The following is a 22,568-nucleotide window of genomic DNA, read 5'->3' as shown; positions in this document are numbered from 1 at the left end:
GTCGAGTTATATATAAGTGGATTCTACGTATCGATGTCTTGTCTTCTTTTTGTTAAGAGATTTCAAAGAAATAAATTTTGAAAAAACTTCACAACCAATATCGAAGATAGCCATAGGCATTTAGAGATTAGCTTCGGCATAGGATTTTTTTTTTTTTTTGTAAATAAAAATCGTGATAGTAAACAAAAACAATTCTGTGCAATTATAACATTTCTAACCGCATATTATTAACAAAACTTTCCGTTTTGAAATAGCTACTAATCCTAGAATTGCCTATAATTTTTATTAATTGCATCGATAATTTGTTATGGGTTTTGGGTTTATGACTAAAGACTTAAGTGCATTGGACCCCCTTATCTATCGTGAAGCAGATGTTCAATGACTTGCTCAAGATCTGATTAACAATTTATTTAGATACGTTATCAAATAATTCCCAATTAATCCATTGTTTTAGATTTTTTTTGTTTTTCGAAAAAAAATTCACTAACAAACATTAAGATTAGATGCAATGGAAAAACAAAACACAAACGGTAAATCTAAAAAAAAAATGAAGAGAACGACAAGAAGACGGACAAAATATTGAATGGACGGACCGGCTTTTTTGTTTGTTTTTGCTTTAATTTTTAATTCATTTCTAATCAACAAATCGAATATTAGTTGACGACTCATATTGACTTGACATTCAATTCAAATTGTTACGGCAAATCGTCAATTGTTGCTTGCTGCTACATTAAATAAAGCCACTTGACCATTAACAAATCGCTCGTTTCATATTTTCCATTTCTCTCCGACATCATATTCAATCGAACCTTGATTGCCTTAAGATGTGCTGTCGTTGTTGTTCGAAGACACAACAAAAAATATGGGTCTTTGGCATTAGTGCAATATTCTTGATCCTGGGATTAATGGGTCTGCTATGGTGGCCTGGATTTGCCGATAGAACTACGTTTAAGGTAAAAATAAAAAAATAAAGCCATAAATATATTTCCTATAATTTATTTTAAAAATTGTTTACCAGATGCTGCAATTAAAACCCAATGGCCGTGTTTATAATATGTGGGCTGAACCTCCTGTTCCTGTGTACTTGGCTATGTATCTTTACAATTGGACCAATCCCAAGGATGTTCGTGTCGCCGGTGTAAAACCCAATTTTGAAAGAGTTGGTCCCTATGTTTTCCGTGAGGAGAAAGTGAAAAATAATATAACCTGGTATCCCAATAACACTGTCTCATTTATGCCACAGAGAACATGGTTTTTTGAACCTACCATGTCTGGTGGCACGCTCGAGGATTTGGTTACCTGTCCACATCTACCAACACTTGTAAGTACCATACACAAAAATTAAAAAAAAAAAAGTTGATGTAAAAGGACATTTGGCCTACTATAGTGAACTAAAAGGTCGATATACCGAATGATTACAAAAAAAAATTAAATTTTGAATTCAGAAACCTAAGAAAAGTCGTATAAATTTTGCGAATGATCGATCTCATAATCCCAGTAAAAAATGGAAATTATTCCACATTCCTAGGGATCATCTATCCATTTTTATTTCACATCCGGTAAAGTTCTTTTGGTTGTCTTAGAAATCCTTTATTAAGCCGTTTAGTAAAAATTTCAATTTTGAAAAAATTTCAATTTAAAAAAAAAAAAATAATATCGCCGCAAAAACAATAATCGATAAAATATTAAAAACAAATTATATAAAACAAAATTAAAAAAATTCATATCAGCGGAAATTGGAACCTGTGAGATTTAGAATTTTCACTTTCGAGGAAGTTTTTTTTTTAAACTTCCTATAAATTTATTTCGCTGGCGGAATGATGTGGCGCCTAAGAATTTTTCTTTATTTTTAGTTCAGTTTTTCTTTTCGAGAAAGATGCATTTCGTAAATGGTTAATTTAATGAATCTCAAAATTTGGAATACAATTTAGTTCAATTTTCGCACGAGATAGTTAATTTTCCCATAATGTTGTTTTTTTATTTGTGTCAGGAGCGGCTGCGATCTACCGCAACCGACCAGTGTATTTAGTAAACATCAATATTTGCAATCTTAAAACACCAATTGGTAAAAAAAATAATATTACAATTAAACATAGTTTTTGGGTAAACACAAAACAAAAGTATTTATTTCATATACAAAACAGAAATTAATGTACACAACTATGCATTTCAATAAAAAACAAGTAAGTAAAGACTAAAGTCGGGCGGGGCCGACTATATTATACCGTTCACGCCTATGTAGGCCAAAATTTGTGTTACCATCTCAACTACTTCACATTTGCTGGAAGCTATATAAAGGAGACAATTTTTTTACTTCTACAAAACCTCTAGAATTAAAATTTAAATCGACTAACGCTGTCCAGTTAATTGGAGGAAACTTCCATTGAAAATTGGTTTAAAATGTGTAACAGTCTACCATATTTCCCCAACTCTGGTGTACGTATATATGGGAGCTATATATAATCTGAACCGATTTTGACCAAATTTGACATGTATAGTTAGAATAATAATTCTGCTATGCGAAATTTCAGGTAAATGGGAGTATAACCATGGCCCCCCTGGTCATATGAGTGCAAATCGGACAGAAGATATATATGGGAGCCATATCTAAATCTGAACCGATTTCAACCAAATTTGGCACAATTACCGATACTACTAAACGTACTCCTTGTGCGAAATTTGAAGCAAATCACGGCAAAACCCTGGGTTTTGAGGCCATATAAGTTCAAATCGGACGAAAGATATATATGGGAGCTATATCTAAATCTGAATCGATTTTGACCATATTTGGCACATCCAATAGTATCGTTAAAAGTACCGATTGTGCAAAATTTGAAGTAAGTCAGGGCAAAACTCTTGCTTTTGAGACCATATAAGTCTAAATCGGGCGAAAGATATATATGGGAGCTATATCTAAATCTGAACCGATTTTAACAAAAATTGACACACTTAACGATACTATTAAACGTACCAATTGTGCAAAATTTGAAGCAAATCACGGCAAAACTCTGGCTTTTGTGGCCATATAAGTTCAAATCGGACGAAAGATATATATGGGAGCTATATCTAAATTTGAACCGATTTCAATCAAATTTACCAAGCATTGGTAGAATGTCAATTCTACCCTCTGTGCAAAATTTCACGAAGATCGATGGTAAACTATGGCCTCTGTGGTCATACGAGTCTAAATCGGACGAAAGATATATATGGGAGCTATATCTAAATCTGAACCGATTTGGCTGATATTTTGCAAGATTTTCGAAACTCACAAAATATTTGGATGTACGGTATTTCAAGAATATCGGTTGATAAACACGCTAACTATGACCAAATCGGGGATAAAAATATATGGCAGCTATATCTAAATCTGAACCGATTTTTTCCAAAACCAATAGCGATTGTCTCTGTCCCAAGAAACGGCCCTATGCCAAATTTGAGAACGATCGGACTTAAATTGCGAGCTGTACTTTGTGCACAAAATTACATATACAGACAGACGGACGGACGGACAGACAGACAGACAGGCGGACATCGCTAAATCGACTCAGAATTTAATTCTAAGCCGATCGGTATACTAAAAGATGGGTCTATAACCACTATTTCTTGGCGTTACATACAAATGCACAAACTTATTATACCCTGTACCACAGTAGTGGTGAAGGGTATAAATAAATATAAAGAAGTCAGTTTTTTATACAAATAACATTAACATAAAATGTTAAGGGAATAAACCTTATATAGATTTCTACACTTAAGGCTTCAAATTGGATGGACAAGTGCGTTTCGGAGTATATTCTAAGGATCTGGAACTTCGAATAGCGAAAAGATTACCTAATCACTGTAGGCTGAAATATTAGTAATAATAGAGGTGGCGAATTGGCTGAGAAGTAATGATCCAACAAATGTTGGCATTATATATTAATATATATATCGGCAAAATTGGCAGCACTGTTGGTTACCCATATCTCTGCAATTTGGTATTCTCTTATTTGGTACTATCTCAATTCTCTTGAGCTAATGTCAACTGCTGGTAATTGTTGTTGTTGAGTGCAATCACACTTAAGTACCAGACTCGTTTTTTGTTTACCGAGCGTTGTTACGATGTCTATTGGTTTAAGATTGCAAGACACTGCATACGAACATTGTTATATGCTAGTGGTGTTTTTATACCCTCCACCATAGGATGGGGGTATATTAACTTTGTCATTCCGTTTGTAACATATCGAAATATTGCTCTAAGACCCCATAAAGTATATATATTCTGGGTAGTGGTGAAATTCTGAGTCGATCTAAGCATGTCCGTCCGTCCGTCTGTTGAAATCACGCTAACTTCCGAACGAAACAAGCTATCGACTTGAAACTTGGAACAAGTAGTTGTTATTGATGTAGGTCGGATGGTATTGCAACTGGGCCATATCGGTCCACTTTTACGTATAGCTCCCATATAAAGGGACCCTCAGATTTGGCTTGTGGAGCCTCTAACAGAAGCATATTTCATCCGATCCGACTGAAATTTGGTACATGGTGTTTGTATATGGTCTCTAACAACCATGCAAAAATCGGTCCTCATCGGTCCATAATTATATATAGCCCCCATATAAACCGATCCCCAGATTTGGCTTGCGAAGCCTCAAAGAGAAGCAAATTTCATCCGATCTTGCTGAAATTTGGTATATGATGTTGGTATATGGTCTCTAAAAACCATGCAAAAATTGGTCCACATCGGTCTATAATTATATATAGCCCCCATATAAACTGATCCCCAGATTTGACTTCCGAAGCTTCAAAGAGAAGCAAATTTCATCCGATCTTGCTGAAATTTGGTATATGATGTTGGTATATGGTCTCTAACAACTATGCAAAAATTGGTCTACATCGGTCAATAATTATATATAGCCCCCATATAAACCGATCACCAATCACACAAAAATTGGTCCATACCGATTCATAATTGTATATAGCCCCATATAAAGCGGCCACAATATTTCAATTTTTCCTCAGTAATTACCGCGCAAAATTTCTTATCGTTTCGGTTCGGCTTGGCCGAACTTACGGCCGTATATACTTGTTAAGATTGGGATTTAATTCATAATGATGCCGCACAATAAAAAAAATAATGTTCCCATATTTGTTTCTTGGGTGTTATTTCATTTCACCTAAATTTGCGATCGACCTGAAATTACAAAATTTATGCCGTCCTATTTTTAAAAGATTGTACACATAATTCGAAATTGTGGTAAAATTCAGCACGATGACTCAATTATTGGGAACTATAGCATTGCTATAACATACAGACGGACATATCTTCATCGTGTCGAAGTTTAAAACTGGCCAAGAACACTGTGAATAAATTTTCTTGATAAACGACCGATAGTTGAAGATAGCACAATATTGAAATAGCTTTCTATGAATTACCCCAGTTATTGTGTAGTGATTCATTGTTTAGACTTTTGTTTTCATTTGTTGATAGTTTTTTGTTTATGAACCTTCAAATCTAATGAAATCTAATGCTCAGGTATTTTCTACTTGAATAAACACGAGATACATATTATGGTATTCCATTAATGACACGCGTTGAGATAACCTTATTTTGACGGCTGTTTTTTTATACTTTGCTATCCCAGCAAAAAGAATTTAGAGTTGTTCCATTTTTCCTGAAATACTTAGAAAAATATGAAAAAACGCATTGGGAAAAGCGTGGGAACTGCAACTGAAATTCGTTTTGGAATGAATTACAACCTCGGTTGAATTCACCATAACTCGGGTCCTTGACGGAGATTCATCACCAAAAAAATTGAATTAAGTTCATCGATGAACTGTTGTTGAGTTAATCCATGGCGAAAGTTTGTAAAAAATAATTGCAAAAAAATGTTTATGATTTAATTAATTTTTTTTTTTTGGTGAGATGACTCTTTTACGTTGCTGTAAACAACAAGTTCTGAATGATGATTTCTTGGTCTATGGTTTAACTTCAAAAATGTCAAGTGTGCGTGAGCGTGAGCAAAATATTACTCACGTGCACACCTCTATAAACTTTTTGGTGTTCAGTCGAAGCAGGAATCAAACCCACGACCTTGTGTATGCAGGGCGCGCATGCTAACCATTGCACCACGATGGCTCCCCTCTTATTGTGATTAAGACTTAAATATCACCATAGCCATCAACCCATAAGCAACGCATATAACCAGGCAATTCTATTTATAGACCAGATTGCGGATACACACAAGAAGATTCAAAGAAACTTAATCCTCTAATGCCCAATCCCGCCTTTAGGCGGGCTTCATTTAATAAGGAAGCTTTTAGTAAACACCCCTTAAGACACCAAAAATGGGTAAAGTAGAAAGAAAACTTTGTTTAAACTGTTAAAGAGTTTTTGCAGCATATACTGAATTTTACCATATAATTTTTTTGTTTAGTTTTCTTGCTTTTGTGTCTTTAACATTGAAAATTTAATCAGCTGGCAAAAAAATTGGGACATTAAAGGGTTAACTAAAAGAAAGCTAACCACTTCTTCTTTCAACGAGATACCAAATACAAGTTTTAGAAACATGAAATAATAAAAATTAAAGCCAACAAGTATATAAGGCCGTAAGTTCGGCCAGGCCGAATCTTATGTACCCTCCACCATGGATTGCGTAGAAACTTCTGCGAAAGACTGCCATCCACAATCGAATTACTTGCATTGTGGTAAAACTTACCACAACTTAACTTCTTAACATCGTTTTCTAAATTGTGAGTTAGTCCATACGTGGTATATATTAGACAAAAGAGTTATGTATAGGTAAGTCTACAAATAAATACGAATCGATATGGACTTTTGCACGATACGTGGAGACCAAGAATTGAAATATGGGGGTCGCTCTTATGGGGGCTACAATTATGAACTTGATATGGACCAATTTTTGTGTGATTGGGGATCGATTTGTCTGAGGGCTATATATAACTGTAGACCGATATGCACCTAGTTGGGCATGGTTCAACTGACTCGGATGAAATTTGCTCCTCCAAGGGGCTCCGGAGGTCAAATCTGGGGATCGGTTTATATGGGGGCTATACATAATTATGGACCGATTTCGACCAATTTTTGCATGGGTTTTTGAGGTCATATATTAACACCACGTATTAAATTTCACCCGAATCAGATGAATTTTGGTCTTCCAAGAGGCTCCGGAGGTCAAATCTGGGAATCGGTTTATATGGGGGCTGTATAGAATTATGGACCGATGTGGACCAATTTTTGCATGGTTATTAGAGACCATATACTAACACCATGTACCAAATTTCAGCCGGATCGGATGAAATTTTATTCTCTTAGAGGCTCCGCAATCCAAATCGGGGGATCGGTTTATATGGGGGCTATATATAATTATTTACCGATGTGGACCAATTTTTGCATTGTTGTTAGAGACCTTAGTATATGTACCAAATTTCAGGCGGCTCGGATGAAATTTGCTTCTCTGAGAGGCTCCGCAAGCCAAATCTGGGGATCGGTTTATATGGGGGCTATATATAATTATGGACCGATTTAAACCACTATTTGCATGGTTGTCTGAGACCATATACTTACACCATGTACAAAATTTCAGCCGGATCGGATGAAATTTGGTTCTCTTAGATACTCCGCAAGCAAAATCGGGGGATCGATTTATATGGGGACTATATATAATTATGGACCGATGTGGACCAATTTTTGCATGGTTATTAGAGACCATATACTAACACAATGTACCAAATTTCAACCGGATCGGATGAATTTTGTTCCTCCAAGAGGCTCTGCAAGCCAAATCTGAGCGTCGGTTTATATGGGGGCTATACGTAAAAGTGGTCCGATATGGCCCATTTTCAATACCATCCGACTACATCAATAACAACTGCTTGTGCCAAGTTTCACGTCGATAGCTTGTTTCGTTCGGAAGTTAGCGTGATTTCAACAGGCGGACGGACGGGCTTACATCGACTCAGAATTTCACCACGACCCAGAATATATATACTTTATGGGGTCTTCGAGCAATATTTCGGTGTGTTACAAATGACAAAGTTAATATCCTATGGCGGAGGTTATAAAAAGAAATATTGAAATATTAAAATATTGAGCTCTGTTAATAGATAACATCAAGATCCTCTAAAGAATTTATGATAATCGATTCAACGATTGTTTGTAAACTAATTATACCCTGCGCCACACTGTGGAACAGGGTATTATAAGTTAGTGCATATGTTTGTAACACCCAGCAGGAGACGAGATAGACACATAGTGTCTTTGGCAATAATGCTCAGGGTAGGTCCCTGAGTCGATATAACCATGTCCGTCTGTCCGTCCGTCCGTCTGTCTGTGAACATATTTTTGTGATCAAAGTATAAGTCGCAATTTAAGTCCAATCGACTTCAAATTTGGCACATGTTCCTAATTTGGGTCAGAATAGAACCCTATTGATTTTGGAAGAAATCGGTTCAGATTCAGATATAGCTCCCATATATATCTTTCGCCCGATATGCACTAATATGGACCCAGCAGCCAGAGTTTTATACCGATTTGCTTGAAATTTTGTACAAACATTACACTTAGTCGTATAGTCAAGTGTGCAAAATTTGATTGAAATCGGTTCAGATTTAGATATAGCTCCCATATATATCTTTCGCCCGATATGCACTTATATGGATCCAGAAGCCAGAGTTTTATCCCGATTTGGTTGAAATTTTGCACGTGGAGTACAATTAGTAGTGTAGTCAAGTGTGCTAAATTTTATTGAAATCGGTTCAGATTTAGATATAGCTCTCATATATATTTTTCGCCCGATATGGACTTATATGGCCCCAGAAGCCAGATTTTTTGACCAATTTGGTTGAAATTTTGCACTAGAAGTACAATTAGTAGTATATTCAAGTGTGCAAAATTTGATTGAAATCGGTTAAGATTTAGATATAGCTCCCATATATATCTTTCGCCCGATATGGACTAATATGGTCCTAAAAGCCAGAGTTTTGGCCCAATTTGGTTAAAATTTTGCATAGGAAGTCGATTTGTAGCTATGCGTGCCAAATTTTGTTGAAATCGATTCAGATTTAGATATAGCTCCCATATATATCTTTCGCCCGATATGGACTAATATGGTCCTAGAAGCCAGAGGTTTGGCCCAATTTGTTTGAAATTTTGCACTAGAAGTACAATTAGTACCGATTTGATTGAAATCGGTTCAGATTTAGATATATCTCCCATATATATCTTTCGCCCGATATGGACTAATATGGTTCTAATAGCCAGAGTTTTGGCCCAATTTGGTTGAAATTTTGCACAGGGAGTAGAATAAGCATTGTAGCTATGCGTGGTAAATTTGGTTGAAATCAGTTTAGATTTAGATATATCTCCCATATATAGCTTTCGCCCGATTTACACTCATATGACGACAGAGGCCAATTTTTAACTCCGATTTAGTTGAAATTTTGCACAGGGAGAAAAATTAGTATTGTAGCTATGCGTGCCAAATTTGGTTGAAATCGGTTCAGATTTAGATATAGTTCCCATATATAGCTTTCGCCCGATTTACACTCATATGATCACAGAGGTTAATTTTTAACTCCGATTTAGTTGAAATTTTGCACGGGGAGTAGAATTAGCATTGTAGCTATGCGTGTCAAATTTGGTTGAAATCGGTTCAGATTTAGATATAGCTCCCATATATATGTTTTTCTGATTTCGACAAAAATGGCCAAAATACCAATATTTTCCTTGTAAAATCGCAACTGCTTAGTCGAAAAGTTGTAAAAATTACTTTAATTTTCCTGAACTTCTAATACATATATATCGAGCGATAAATCATAAATAAACTTTTGCGAAGTTTCCTTAAAATTGCTTCAGATTTAAATGTTTCCCATATTTTTTACTAACATTGTGTTCCACCTTAGTGCATTAGCCGACTTAAATTTTGAGTCTATAGATTTTGTAAAGGGTGATACGGTCAAAATTTGGTCAATATAAACTTGACGTATTTCTTTCAATTTTGCATTTAGAAAACCTAAACACCCCTCATTTTGAAGGTGTGTGTGTGTAGAATGTTGTTCCTATTCTGATTTTGGAATTCACTCTTCAGTTGTCAAAATGCCGTCCAAGCAAGAAGAGCAGCGTATCAATATTTTGCTCGCGCATCGCGAAAATCCGAGCTACTCGCACGCAAAGCTGGCAAAATCGCTAAAAGTTGCCAAATCAACCGTTACAAATGTAATTAAAGTGTTTAGGGAACGTTTGTCGACAGCCAGGGAGTCTGGATCGGGGGAAAATCGAAAACCGGAAGCCGCTGAGACGACAAAGAGAGTTGCCGGTAGTTTCAAGCGAAACCCTAACCTCTCTCTCCGAGATGGCGCAAATAAGCTGGGTGTATCGTCTACAAACGTGCATCGAGCCAAAAAACGAGCCGGACTATCGACTTACAAGAAGGTAGTGACTCCAAATCGCGATGATAAACAAAATACGACGGCCAAAGCGCGATCCCGGAGGCTGTACACGACGATGCTGACGAAGTTTGACTGCGTGGTAATGGACGACGAAACCTACGTCAAAGCCGACTACAAGCAGCTTCCGGGACAGGAGTTTTATACGGCTAAAGGAAGGGGAAAGGTAGCACATATTTTCAAGCGCATAAAAGTTCGCAAAGAAATATCTGGTTTGGCAAGCCATCTGTACCTGTGGCTTGAAAAGCAGCATTTTCATAGCTTCCGGGACTGTCAACCAAGAAATTTACGTGAAAGAGTGTTTGAATAAACGTCTGCTGCCTTTCCTGAAGAAACACGGTTGTTCCGTACTGTTTTGGCCGCATTTGGAATCTTGCCATTACGGTAAAAAGGCCATGGAGTGGTACGCCGCCAACAACGTGCAGGTGGTTCCCAAGGACAAGAACCCTCCCAACACGCCAGAGCTCCGCCCAATTGAGAAATACTGGGCTATTGTCAAGCGGAACCTAAAGAAGACCAAAACAACTGCTAAGGACGAGCAGCAGTTCAAGGCAAACTGGCTTTCTGCGGCGAAGAAGGTGGACAAGGTGGCTGTACAAAATCTGATGGCAGGTGTCAAGCGTGAGGCCCGGCAATTCGGATTTGGAAAAGCGAAAGCCTAACTGAATATTTTTCCTGAATTTTATACTAATTGAACTTGAAAAATAAATTTAATTTGATTTTTTAAATAAACGATTTCACCGATTTACACGCCGTTTCCCTTGACCAAATTTTGACCGTATCACCCTTTAGAAGTCTATCAAATTCTGTCCAGATCGAGTGATATTTAAATGTATGTATTTGGGACAAACCTTTATATATAGCCCCAAACACATCTGACGGATGTGATATGGTATCGAAAATTTAGATCTACAAAGTGGCGCAGGGTATAATATAGTCGGCCCCGCCCGACTTTAGACTTTCCTTACTTGTTTTATTTGTTTTTAAAGAACATTTTCTAGCATCAAAAGAAATTTTTTGCTTGTCTCAAAATTTCGTTACTCAGAAAAGAAAACTCTTCTTTCAGTGTATCATAATAATTGAATCAGAAACGGATGTTATTAAATATTAATCTAGGGGATAGATTTTGTACTTTAAGGTGAGTACTATATTCGTATTTTTCACCAAAACACTAAATTAAAAGTACAAAAATCTAAATGAAGACGATTATATTTCTTGTGAAGTCTTGTGAAATAATAAAAGGAAAAGATCTAAGGAATTGATTGTGAACTATTTTATTTTCATAGTTTAATTAATTTAAAAAAGTAACCGTGAAAACAATCTGGTTTCCAGCTTGAAAACTGAACATAGTAGTCAGCTTTAGTTACGAAACCTGGAACTCTAAGGTATTGATATAATTAGAGGAAAATAATTTCACGTTGTTTCGGGAAGTGAATGAAATTTAAATAAATTAATTTAGTTAATTGAACAATTTATAAATTCAGTACGGAAAGACATGTTGTTTATTTTTTACTCTTTAACACGAATAATATGCATATTATAAAAAAAAAAAAAATAAAAACAATAAAATTGTATTGCTATTTTATAATAGCTTCTAATAACTGTGACTAACGTCATTTCGATTATATTGTAAATCAAAAAGATACGGTAACAGCTTTATAGTATTTAATAAAAAAAAATTGTAAATCTTGATTACATAAATGTTGAATGTTGAAATTAGTGTGATATAACTATGTGTACTAATGTTAGCAATTAAAAGCTAATTGAGGTAGCATTTATAGAGTATGGGATTTCACAAAATCAACATTGTTTTAGAATGTTTTTTTTTTTTTTAGAAAAAATTAATATTTAATTTTTATTGCAAAATCTTATATAATTTTGTTTGACTCATGAAGTAAGGGAGGTTACATCAGACTTCATAAGAAGCAAAAAAGTTTCCTCTATCTAGATGTCTAGAAGCAAATGCCATCAAAGTTGACACAGTGTAATTTTGTAAGTTGAGTTTATTGGTTGCCTATATCTAAGTATTAAACTAATCTATGCTAAATAAAGGTGATCAGATTTAAATATATATTTTGCTAACACATTATATTAAATTATCGCTTCTAAATTTGGCACAGTCTTATATAAATAACCTGATTAAATTTAGCTCATCGATTGTTTATGTCTAGGTACTTAAAAGAAACCACCACTAAATTAAGTGGTTTTGATTATAAAAACAAGTATATACGGCCGTAAGTTCGGCCAGGCCGAAGCTTATGTACCCTCCACCATGGATTGCGTAGAAACTTCTACTGAAGCCGATGGCAAAGTATCTTAAAACTTCCTAACACCGTAATATATACCACATAGTCCATACGTGGTATATATTAAACTAAAAAAGACCGATTAAATACGTATATAATTAAGTTTAAAGTTTCTATAGAAATAAAGTTTTGACAATATAAAATTTTGACAACATTTTCTATAGAAGTAAAATTTGGAAAAAATTTTCTATAGAAATAAAATTTTGACAAAATTTTCTATAGAAATAAAATTTTGTCAAAATTTTCTATAGAAATAAAATTTTGACAAAATTTTCTATAGAAACAAAATTTTGACAAAATTTTCTATAGAAATAACATTTTGACAATGTTTTCTATAAAAATAAAATTTTGGTAGATTATTTTTGGCTCGAGTGGCAACCATGATTATGAACCGATATGGACCAATTTTTGTGTGATTGGGGATCGGCTATATATAACTATAGACCGATATGGACCAATTTTGGCATGGTTATTAGCGGCCTTATACTAACACCACGTTGCGAATTTCAACCGGATCGGATGAATTTTGCTCCTCCAAGAGGCTCCGGAGATCAAATCTGGGGAACGGTTTATATGGGGGCTATATATAATTATGGACCGATATGGACCAATTCTTGCGTGTTTGTTAGAGACCACATTCTAACACCATGTTCCAAATTTCGACCGGATCGGATGAATTTTGTTCCTCTAAGAGGCTCCGGAGGTCAAATCTGGGGATCGACTTATATGGGGGCTATATATAATTATGGGTCGATGTGGACCAATTTTTGCATGGTCATTAGAGAACATATACCAACACCATGTACAAAATTTCAGCCGGATCGGATGAAATTTGCTTCTCTTAGAGGCTCCGCAAGCCAAATCAGGGGATCGGTTTATATGGAGGCTATATATATTTATGGAGCGATGTGGACCAATTTCTGCATAGTTGTTAGAGACCATATACTAACACCATGTACCAAATTTCAGCCGGATCGGATGAATTTTGCTTCTCTTAGAGCAATCGCAAGCCAAATTTGGGGGTCCGTTTATATGGGGGCTATTCGTAAAAGTGGACCGATATGGACCAATTTTTGCATGGTTGTTAGAGACCATATACTAGCATCATGTACCAAATTTCAGCCGGATTGGATGAATTTTGCTTCTCTTAGAGCAATCGCAAGCCAAATTTGGGGGTCCGTTTATATGGGGGCTATACGTAAAAGTGGACCGATATGGCCCAATTTTTGCATGGTTGTTAGAGACCATATACTAACACCATGTACCAAATTTCAGCCGGATCGGATGAAATTTGCTTCTCTTAGAGCAATCTCAAGCCAAATTTGGGGGTCCGTTTATATGGGGGCTATACGTAAAAGTGGACCGATATGGCCCATTTGCAATACCATCCGACCTAAATCAATAACAACTACTTGTGCCAAATTTCAAGTCGATAGCTTGTTTCGTTCGGAAGTTAGCGTGATTTCAACAGACGGACGGGCGGACGGGCGGACGGGCGGACGGACGGACGGACATGCTCAGATCGACTCAGAATTTCACCACGACCCAGAATATATATACTTTATGGGGTCTTAGAGCAATATTTCGATGTGTTACAAACGGAATGACAAAGTTAATATACCCCCATCCTATGGTGGAGGGTATAAAAAAAATTCTGCTTATAATTTGTTTATTATTCGAACTTCATCGACATAGAAGATTGAGGAACTTGATGTAGTGAGTGAAAATGCCAATATTACATTCTCGTACATCTGAGGTGGCTATATCTATCGAGTGCGACATTCTGACGCCAATAAAATGGTCCCGGGAGAATGGAACCCCAGAACAGATACCGTAGGGAAATAACTTCTACACCGATGGATTGAAAATGAGTAAGAGGACTGGACTGGATGTATATGTGGAGGACCCAGCCAACACATCGTTGGGCTCTAAATGAGGCTGACATACACGTCGATAGTCTGGTGGACACCGACGGAGAAGAAGATAGAAATTTTACAATGCGACCAACGAACATATTGTCTTGACATAGCTGGGGCTATGAAGATCACGTCAACCAGAACCTTTAGCACGATACTGAACTTAAGACTTAAATACAAAAAATATTTTTTGTTTCACGAAATTAATTGATCCAATTAATTTTAAATTAAATGTCTTCAATCACAGAAATGATAGTATCAATTAAAAAAATTAATTGAAAGTCATTTAAAAACAAGTATATACGGCCAGGCCGAATCTTATGTACCCTCCATCATGGATTGCGTGGAAACTTCTACGTAAGACTGTCATCCACAATCGAATTACTTCCGTTGTGGTAATACTAACCGATGGCAAGGTATCTTAAAACTTCTTAACAGCGTTTTCTAAATTGTAAGTTAGTCCATACGTGGTATATATTAGACAAAAATGGTATGTATTGGTAAGACTACAAATAATTACGAATAGATATGGACTTTTGCACGGTATGTAGAGAGCCAGAATTGAAATATGGGGGACGCTTATATGAGGGCTATATACAATTATGAACTTGATATGGACCAATTTTTGTGTGATTGGGGATCGATTTATCTGAGGGCTATATATAACTATAAACCGATATGGACCTAGTTGGGCATGGTTGTCAACGGCCATATACGAGCACAATGTACCACATTTCAACTGACTCGGATGAAATTTGCTCCTCCAAGAGGCTCCAAAACCAAATCTCGGGATCGGTTTATATGGGGGCTATATATGATTATGGACTGATATGGACCACTCTTGGCATGGTTATTAGATATCATATACTAACATCACGTACCAAATTTCAACCGAATCGGATGAATTTTGCTCTTCCAAGGGGATCCGGAGGTCAAATCTGGGGATCGGTTTATATGGGGGCTATATATAATTATGCACCGATGTGGACCAATTTTTGCATGGTTGTTAGAGATCATATACTAACACCATGTACCAAAATTTCAGCCAGATCGGATGACATTTTCTTCTCTTAGAGGCTCCGCAAGTCAAATCTGGGGATCGGTTTATATGGGGGCTATATATAATTATGGACCAATGTGGACCAATTTGTGCATGGTTTTTAGAGACCATATACTAACACCATGTACCAAATTTCAGCCGGATCGGATGAAATGTTCCGCAAGCCAAATCGGGGGATCGGTTTATATGGGGGCTATATATAATTATTGACCGATGTGGACCAATTTTGCGTAGTGTTTAGAGACCATATACTAACACCATGTACCAAATTTCAGCCGGATCGGATGACATTTTCTTCTCTTAGAGGCTCCGCAAATCAAATCTGGGGATCGGTTTATATGGAGGCTATATATAATTATGGACCAATGTGGACCAATTTTTCCATGATTGTTAGGGATCATATGCTAACACCACGTACCAAATTTCAGCCGAATCGGATGAAATTTGCTTCACTTAGAGGCTCCGCAAGTCAAATCTGGGGATCGGTTTATATGGGGGCTATATATAATTATGGACCGATGTGGACCAATTTTTGCATGGTTGTTAGAGACCATGTACAAACGCCATGCACCAAACTTCAGCCGGATCGGATGAAATTTGCTTCTCTTAGAAGGTCTGCAAGCCAAATTTGGGGGGTCCGTTTATATGGGGGCTATACGTAAAAGTGGACCGATATGGCCCATTTGCAATACCATCCGACCTACATCAATAACAACTACTTGTGCCAAGTTTCAAGTCGATAACTTGTTTCGTTCGGAAGTTAGCGTGATTTCAACAGACGGAGGTACATGTTCAGATTGACTCAGAATTTCACCACGACCCAGAATATATATACTTTATGGGGTCTTAGAGCAATATTTCGATGTGTTACAAACGGAATGACAAAGTTAATATACCCTATGGTGGAGGGTATAAAAATTTAATTAAAAGTCATTTTAAAAATTAATTGATACTATTAATTTTTGTTTCAATTAAAAAATTTGTCGAATGAATTAAATTTTTAATTGAATATTTTTTAAAACTCAATTAAGACTTTAGTTGGAAAAATTTTGGTGAAATTTTTTCAAAAGCAATCGAATGCGGGTGAGAGGACGGGATTGTACGTATATTTCAAAAGCAATCGAATATGGGTGAGAGGACGTGATTGGACCTATGTATATGTAAGGAATCTGACATCGAGATCTTATTATGATTACTAGACCACAGCTCAATCCTGCAGGCAGAAGTGGGTGACAAAACGGGATGTGCTAAATGGCTTGAAAAAATACCTAGGCCATAAAAAGTGAATATTTTCAAAGAGGTCAGTGAAGGCAATAGTAAGCAACAGCAGAGCTAGGACACATATGGAATTGAACTTAGAGACTGCAAAGTCCATAGATACGATACATGAACCTAAAAAAATGGGCACGAGAGACACATAAATCGTTGCGAACCAAAGCAACGGAAGGGCGATAAAAATATTATAGGCTACACCCAGAACTGAACGTACATCTGAACCATCTGAGAATAAGAGAAGCAGAGAAGATGGTTTTTGGAACACTACCTTTGTCACTGCCATGCATTTACTAGGCAAAGAGTTAACCATATCGGTAAGGGGGTAAGTCGGGACCTGGTCTAGCTTGGAAACATATTAGGGAATTCGTTAAGGACACAGATATCCTGGAATAAAAGAAGCGTACGGTGGAAAGAAGAAGTTAGGTTAGGTTAGCTTAGGTGGCAGCCCGATGTATCAGGCTCACTTAGACTATTCAGGCCATTGTGATATCACATTGGTGAAGTTCTCTCTTATTACTGAGGGCTGCCCGATTGCATGTTAAGCTCAATGACAAGGGAGTTCCTTTTTGTAGCCGAGTCCAAATGGCGTTCCACATTGCAGTGAAACCACTTAGAGAAGCTTTTAAACCCTCAGGAATGTCACCAGCATTACTGAGGTGGGATAATCCACCGCTGAAAAACTTTTTGGTGTTCGGTCGAAGCAGGAATCGAACCCACGACCTTGTGTATGCAAGGCGAGCATGCTAGCCATTACACCACGGTGGCTCCCAAAGAAGAAGTTAGAGCGTATAATAAAGCGAATACTAGCTTAAGTGTATATCAGCCGCCGTGAGACAGGCCAACATAATCGAACTTAAAACAAGTAAGGAAAGTCTAAAGTCGGGCGGGGCCGACTATATTATACCCTGCACCTCTTTGTAGATCTAAATTTTCGATACCATATCACATCCGTCAAATGTTTTTGGGGCTATATATAAAGGTTTGTCCCAAATACATACATTTAAATATCACTCGATCTGGACAGAATTTGATAGACTTCTACAAAATCTATAGACTCAAAATTTAAGTCGGCTAATGCACTAGGATGGAACACAATGTTAGTAAAAATATGGGAAACATTTAAATCTGAAGCAATTTTAAGGAAACTTCGCAAAAGTTTATTTATGATTTATCGCTCGATATATATGTATTAGAAGTTTAGGAAAATCAAAGTAATTTTTACAACTTTTCGACTAAGCAGTGGCGATTTTACAAGGAAAATGTTGGTCGAAATCAGAAAAACATATATATGGGAGCTAAATCTAAATCTGAACCGATGTCAACCAAATTTGACACGCATAGCTACAATGCTAATTCTACTCCCTGTGCAAAGTTTCAACTAAATCGGAGTTAAAAATTGACCTCTGTGGTCATATAAGTGTAAATCGGGCGAAAGCTATATATGGGAGATATATCTAAATCTGAACCGATTTCAACCAAATTTTACACGCATAGCTACAATGCTAATTCTACTCCCTGTGCGAAATTTCAACTAAATCGGAGTTAAAAATTGGCCTCTGTGGTCATATGAGTGTAAATCGGGCGAAAGGTATACATGGGAGCTATATCTAAATCTGAACCGATTTCAACCAAATTTGGCACGCATAGCTACAATGCTAATTTTACTCCCTGTGCAAAATTTCAACTAAATCGGATCAAAAAATTGGCCTCTGTGGTCATTTGAGTGTAAATCGGGCGAAAGCTATATATGGGAGCTATATCTAAATCTGAACCGATTTGGCTGATATTTGGCAAGTTTTCCGAGACTCGTAATATATTCGGATGTACGGAATTTTAGGAAGATCGGTTGATATACACGACAATTATGACCAGATCGGTGAAAAATATATATGGCAGCTATATCTAAATCTGAACCGATTTTTTCCAAAATCAATAGGGATCGTCTTTGAGCCGAAACAGGACCCTATACCAAATTTTAGGACAATCGGACTAAAACTGCGAGCTGTACTTTGCACACAAAAATACATCAACAGACAGACAGACAGACGGACATCGCTAAATCGACTCAGAATTTAATTCTAAGACGATCGGTATACTAAACGATGGGTCTCAGACTTTTGCTTCTTGGCGTTACATACAAATGCACAAACTTATTATACCCTGTACCACAGTAGTGGTGAAGGGTTTAAAAATAGGCGAGGTTATGTGATCTAGGAGTAAACACAATAAAAACCAAACATGTTGCGTTCCTCAAGAGAAGTGCCAATATATTGTGTAGGGTTTCCAATAAGCGGTGTTAGATTGGCATTAGTAACAAAATATTATGATATATTAGGAGGGTACGCAGTTTATTGACAGAGACCAAAATGAGTTAAGTAGCCGGCTTTGCCCGGCTGCTTAGTTTTCTCCAAGGGGCAAAGTCCAAAGTGGGATAATGCGAGCCCTAATTATACCCTTCACCTCTACTGTGGTACAGGGTATAATAAGTTTGTGCATTTGTATGTAACGCTAAGAGGGAGTAATCATAGACCAACCTTTTAGTATACGGATCGGCTTAGAATTAAATTCTGAGTCGATTTAGCGATGTCCGTCTGTCTGTCTGTCCGTCTGTCTGTCCGTCTGTCTGTCTGTCTGTCTGTCTGTTGATGTATTTTTGTGTGCAAAGTACAGCTAGCAGTTTTAGTCCGATTGTCCTAAAATTTGGTATAGGTTCCTGTTTCGACTCAAAGACGATCCCTATTGATTTTGGAAAAAATCGGTTCAGATTTAGATATAGCTGCCATATATATTTTTTACCGATCTGGTCATAATTGGCGTGTATATCAACCGATCTTCCTCAAATTCCGTACATCCGAATATTTTATGAGTCTCGAAAAACTTGCAAAATATCAGCAAAATCGGTTCAGATTTAGATATAGTTCCCATATATAGCTTTCGCCCGATTTACACTCATTTGCCCACAGAGGCCAATTTTTTGCTCCGATTTAGTTGAAATTTTGCATAGGGAGTAGAATTAGCGTTGTAACTATGCGTGCCAAATTTGCTTGAAATCGGTTCAGATTTGGATATATCTCCCATATAAAGCTTTCGCCCGATTTACACTCATATGACCACAGAGGCCAATTTTTAACTCCGATTTAGTTGAAATTTTGCACAGGGAGTAGAATTAGCATTGTAGCTATGCGTGCCAAATTTGGTTGAAATCGGTTCAGATTTAGATATAGCTCCCATATATATGTTTTCTGATTTCGACAAAAATGGTCAAAATACCAACATTTTCCTTGTAAAATCGCCACTGCTTAGTTGTAAAAATGACTCTAATTTTCCTAAACTTCTAATACATATATATCGAGCGATAAATCATAAATAAACTTTTTCGAAGTTTCCTTAAAATTGCTTCAGATTTAAACGTTTCCCATATTTTTTTACTAACATTGTGTTCCACCCTAGTGCATTAGCCGACTTAAATTTTGAGTCCATAGATTTTGTAGAAGTCTATCAAATTCTTCCAGATCGAGTGATATTTAAATGTATGTATTTGGGACAAACCTTTATATATAGCCCCCAACACATTTGACGGATGTGATATGGTATCGAAAATTTAGATCTACAAAGTGGTGCAGGGTATAATATAGTCGGCCCCGCCCGACTTTAGACTTTCCTTACTGGTTTTTCTTTGGGGTCGATTTTCATGCTTCAGTTATATTTTGTTGGGGCTAATATTATTACGAAACATCATCCCACTTTTTAACCCCCGTTTCATTTGGGTTTGAGGCTTATTTTCCTGGGGCCGGAAGGGAAGGTATGCCGTTAGGTTAGATAGTACAGTTGGGCAGTCTTATCAATGACTGTCGCCCTATTCTGGGACTGATGACAAGGGACCTACTTCTGATGGCCGAGTTCGAACGGTGTTTCACTAGCTTTACTGAGAGGGTATAAACCAACATTCGCGTTCGGTCGAAACTAACCATTGGACCACGGTAGTTAAGATCTCTGTAGCGTAATTAGTTCATAAGATATTCAAAACCTACTTACATCACATGCTGTTTGAGCCCATTTTTTTCTCCTTAATTTTAATTCGCTCACCATTTCCTTTTCTCTTTACAGGCTGCTTCCCATATGGCTCGTGATTTTCCCAAATTTATTAAAATATTTTTCAATATTGCCCTAAATAACAATGGAGGAAGTCTCTATCAAACACACACTGCCGATGAATGGATATTTAAGGGATTCTATGATGAGTTCTTGGATTATGCCATGAAACTGAATAACTCGATGACGGGAAATATAAAAGATAATCATTTCGCTTGGCTTTTACATCGTAATGGCTCCAAAAGTTTTGAAGGCATATTCACCATCAATACAGGAGTTGAAGACCTTAGGGAATTGGGCGAATTGAAGTTCTGGAATGGTAAAAATCATACAGGATTCTTTGAAGGAGAATGTGGTCGTATAAATGGTAGCACTTCCGATTTGTTCGTACCCAATAGAGGTCCCGAAGAATGGATTACCATATATATGAAAGATACTTGCCGCATTATCAATTTGGTGCCTTCTGGAACAGAGGTCATTGAGGGCATCGAAGCTATACGCTATGAGACAAAGCCCGATACCTATGATAGTGGAGATTTAAATCCAGATATGAAATGTTATTGTCCGCCTGAGTTGCAACCTGACAACTGTCCCAAACATGGTGTCACAGATATACGCACATGTTCCGAAGGGGCTCCTATGTTTATGTCACATCCAGGATTTCTGTATGCCGACCCAAGTTATGCGAATACCACTACGGGTACAAAAGCAGATCCAGAGAAGGATGTTTTCTATATAGTATTGGAGCCGAAAATGGGTGTACCTTTAGATGTGAACGCAGCCATACAAATTAGTTTGTTCATCGAACCAGATAGTGATATAACGTAAGTTTGAATGGTGAGGAACGGGGAATACAGTAAGCTTTAACGCTGCTTGTTTGATCTAATTTCAGGTTACTTAAGGGTATTCCTTCATTCTATGCCCCACTTTTTACCATTAATAGTATTGCCAAAATAACACCAGAACTTGCCAAAGAGGTTAAGGTAAATTGTCCTTTAAAAAGGGTTTTTAGTTTCCTCCGAATTTTTTTTAATAATTCATACTTTTCTTACAGCTTGCTTTAAATCTCCCCTATATTGGTTATTATGTTGGCGTGGGTTTACTTTCATGCGGATGCTTAATATTGAGCATTGGTCTTTATGTTAATTTCACCAAACGATGGTATGAACCCATCGAAGATGAACGAACAATAATTGCTGCAAATAAATAGATGCAGAGAAAAGTTTAGCGAATTTAAAGCCATCCTCTGGGGATCGAATTTGTATAAACGAATGCATTTGTTTTTATTAATGCCATAGTACCCCCCGCGAACCACCACCATTAGTTACATAAGTATTTGTTTTTAGGATATACATTTTTTATACCATACATTATGAATGAAACGTTTAAGATTAAGTCCTACAATTATATATTATGTATAGAACAAAATTTTTTGTTGATACATAAAAAATAAAACCAAAGTATTTGATTTGA

At 36.7% G+C, this 22,568-nt stretch overlaps 1 protein-coding gene across 1 annotated transcript in view; it reads left to right on the top strand.

The window, feature by feature from the left end:
- Positions 1–22,568, top strand: part of ninaD (neither inactivation nor afterpotential D) — a 30,790-nt gene extending 8,222 nt beyond the window's left edge. The window contains exons 2-6 of the mRNA XM_075297347.1: positions 825–953; positions 1,019–1,321; positions 21,111–21,919; positions 21,988–22,078; positions 22,150–22,568. Coding sequence (XP_075153462.1) covers positions 825–953; positions 1,019–1,321; positions 21,111–21,919; positions 21,988–22,078; positions 22,150–22,305 — 1,488 coding nt within the window. The 3' untranslated portion in view covers positions 22,306–22,568. The remainder of the gene's footprint in view (positions 1–824; positions 954–1,018; positions 1,322–21,110; positions 21,920–21,987; positions 22,079–22,149) is intronic.

The sequence above is a fragment of the Haematobia irritans genome, chromosome 2, assembly GCF_050003625.1.
Source record: "Haematobia irritans isolate KBUSLIRL chromosome 2, ASM5000362v1, whole genome shotgun sequence".
Taxonomy (NCBI): Eukaryota; Metazoa; Arthropoda; class Insecta; order Diptera; family Muscidae; genus Haematobia; species Haematobia irritans.
The sequence above is the reverse complement of the archived record's forward strand: the minus strand, read 5'-3'. Positions and strand labels throughout refer to the sequence as shown.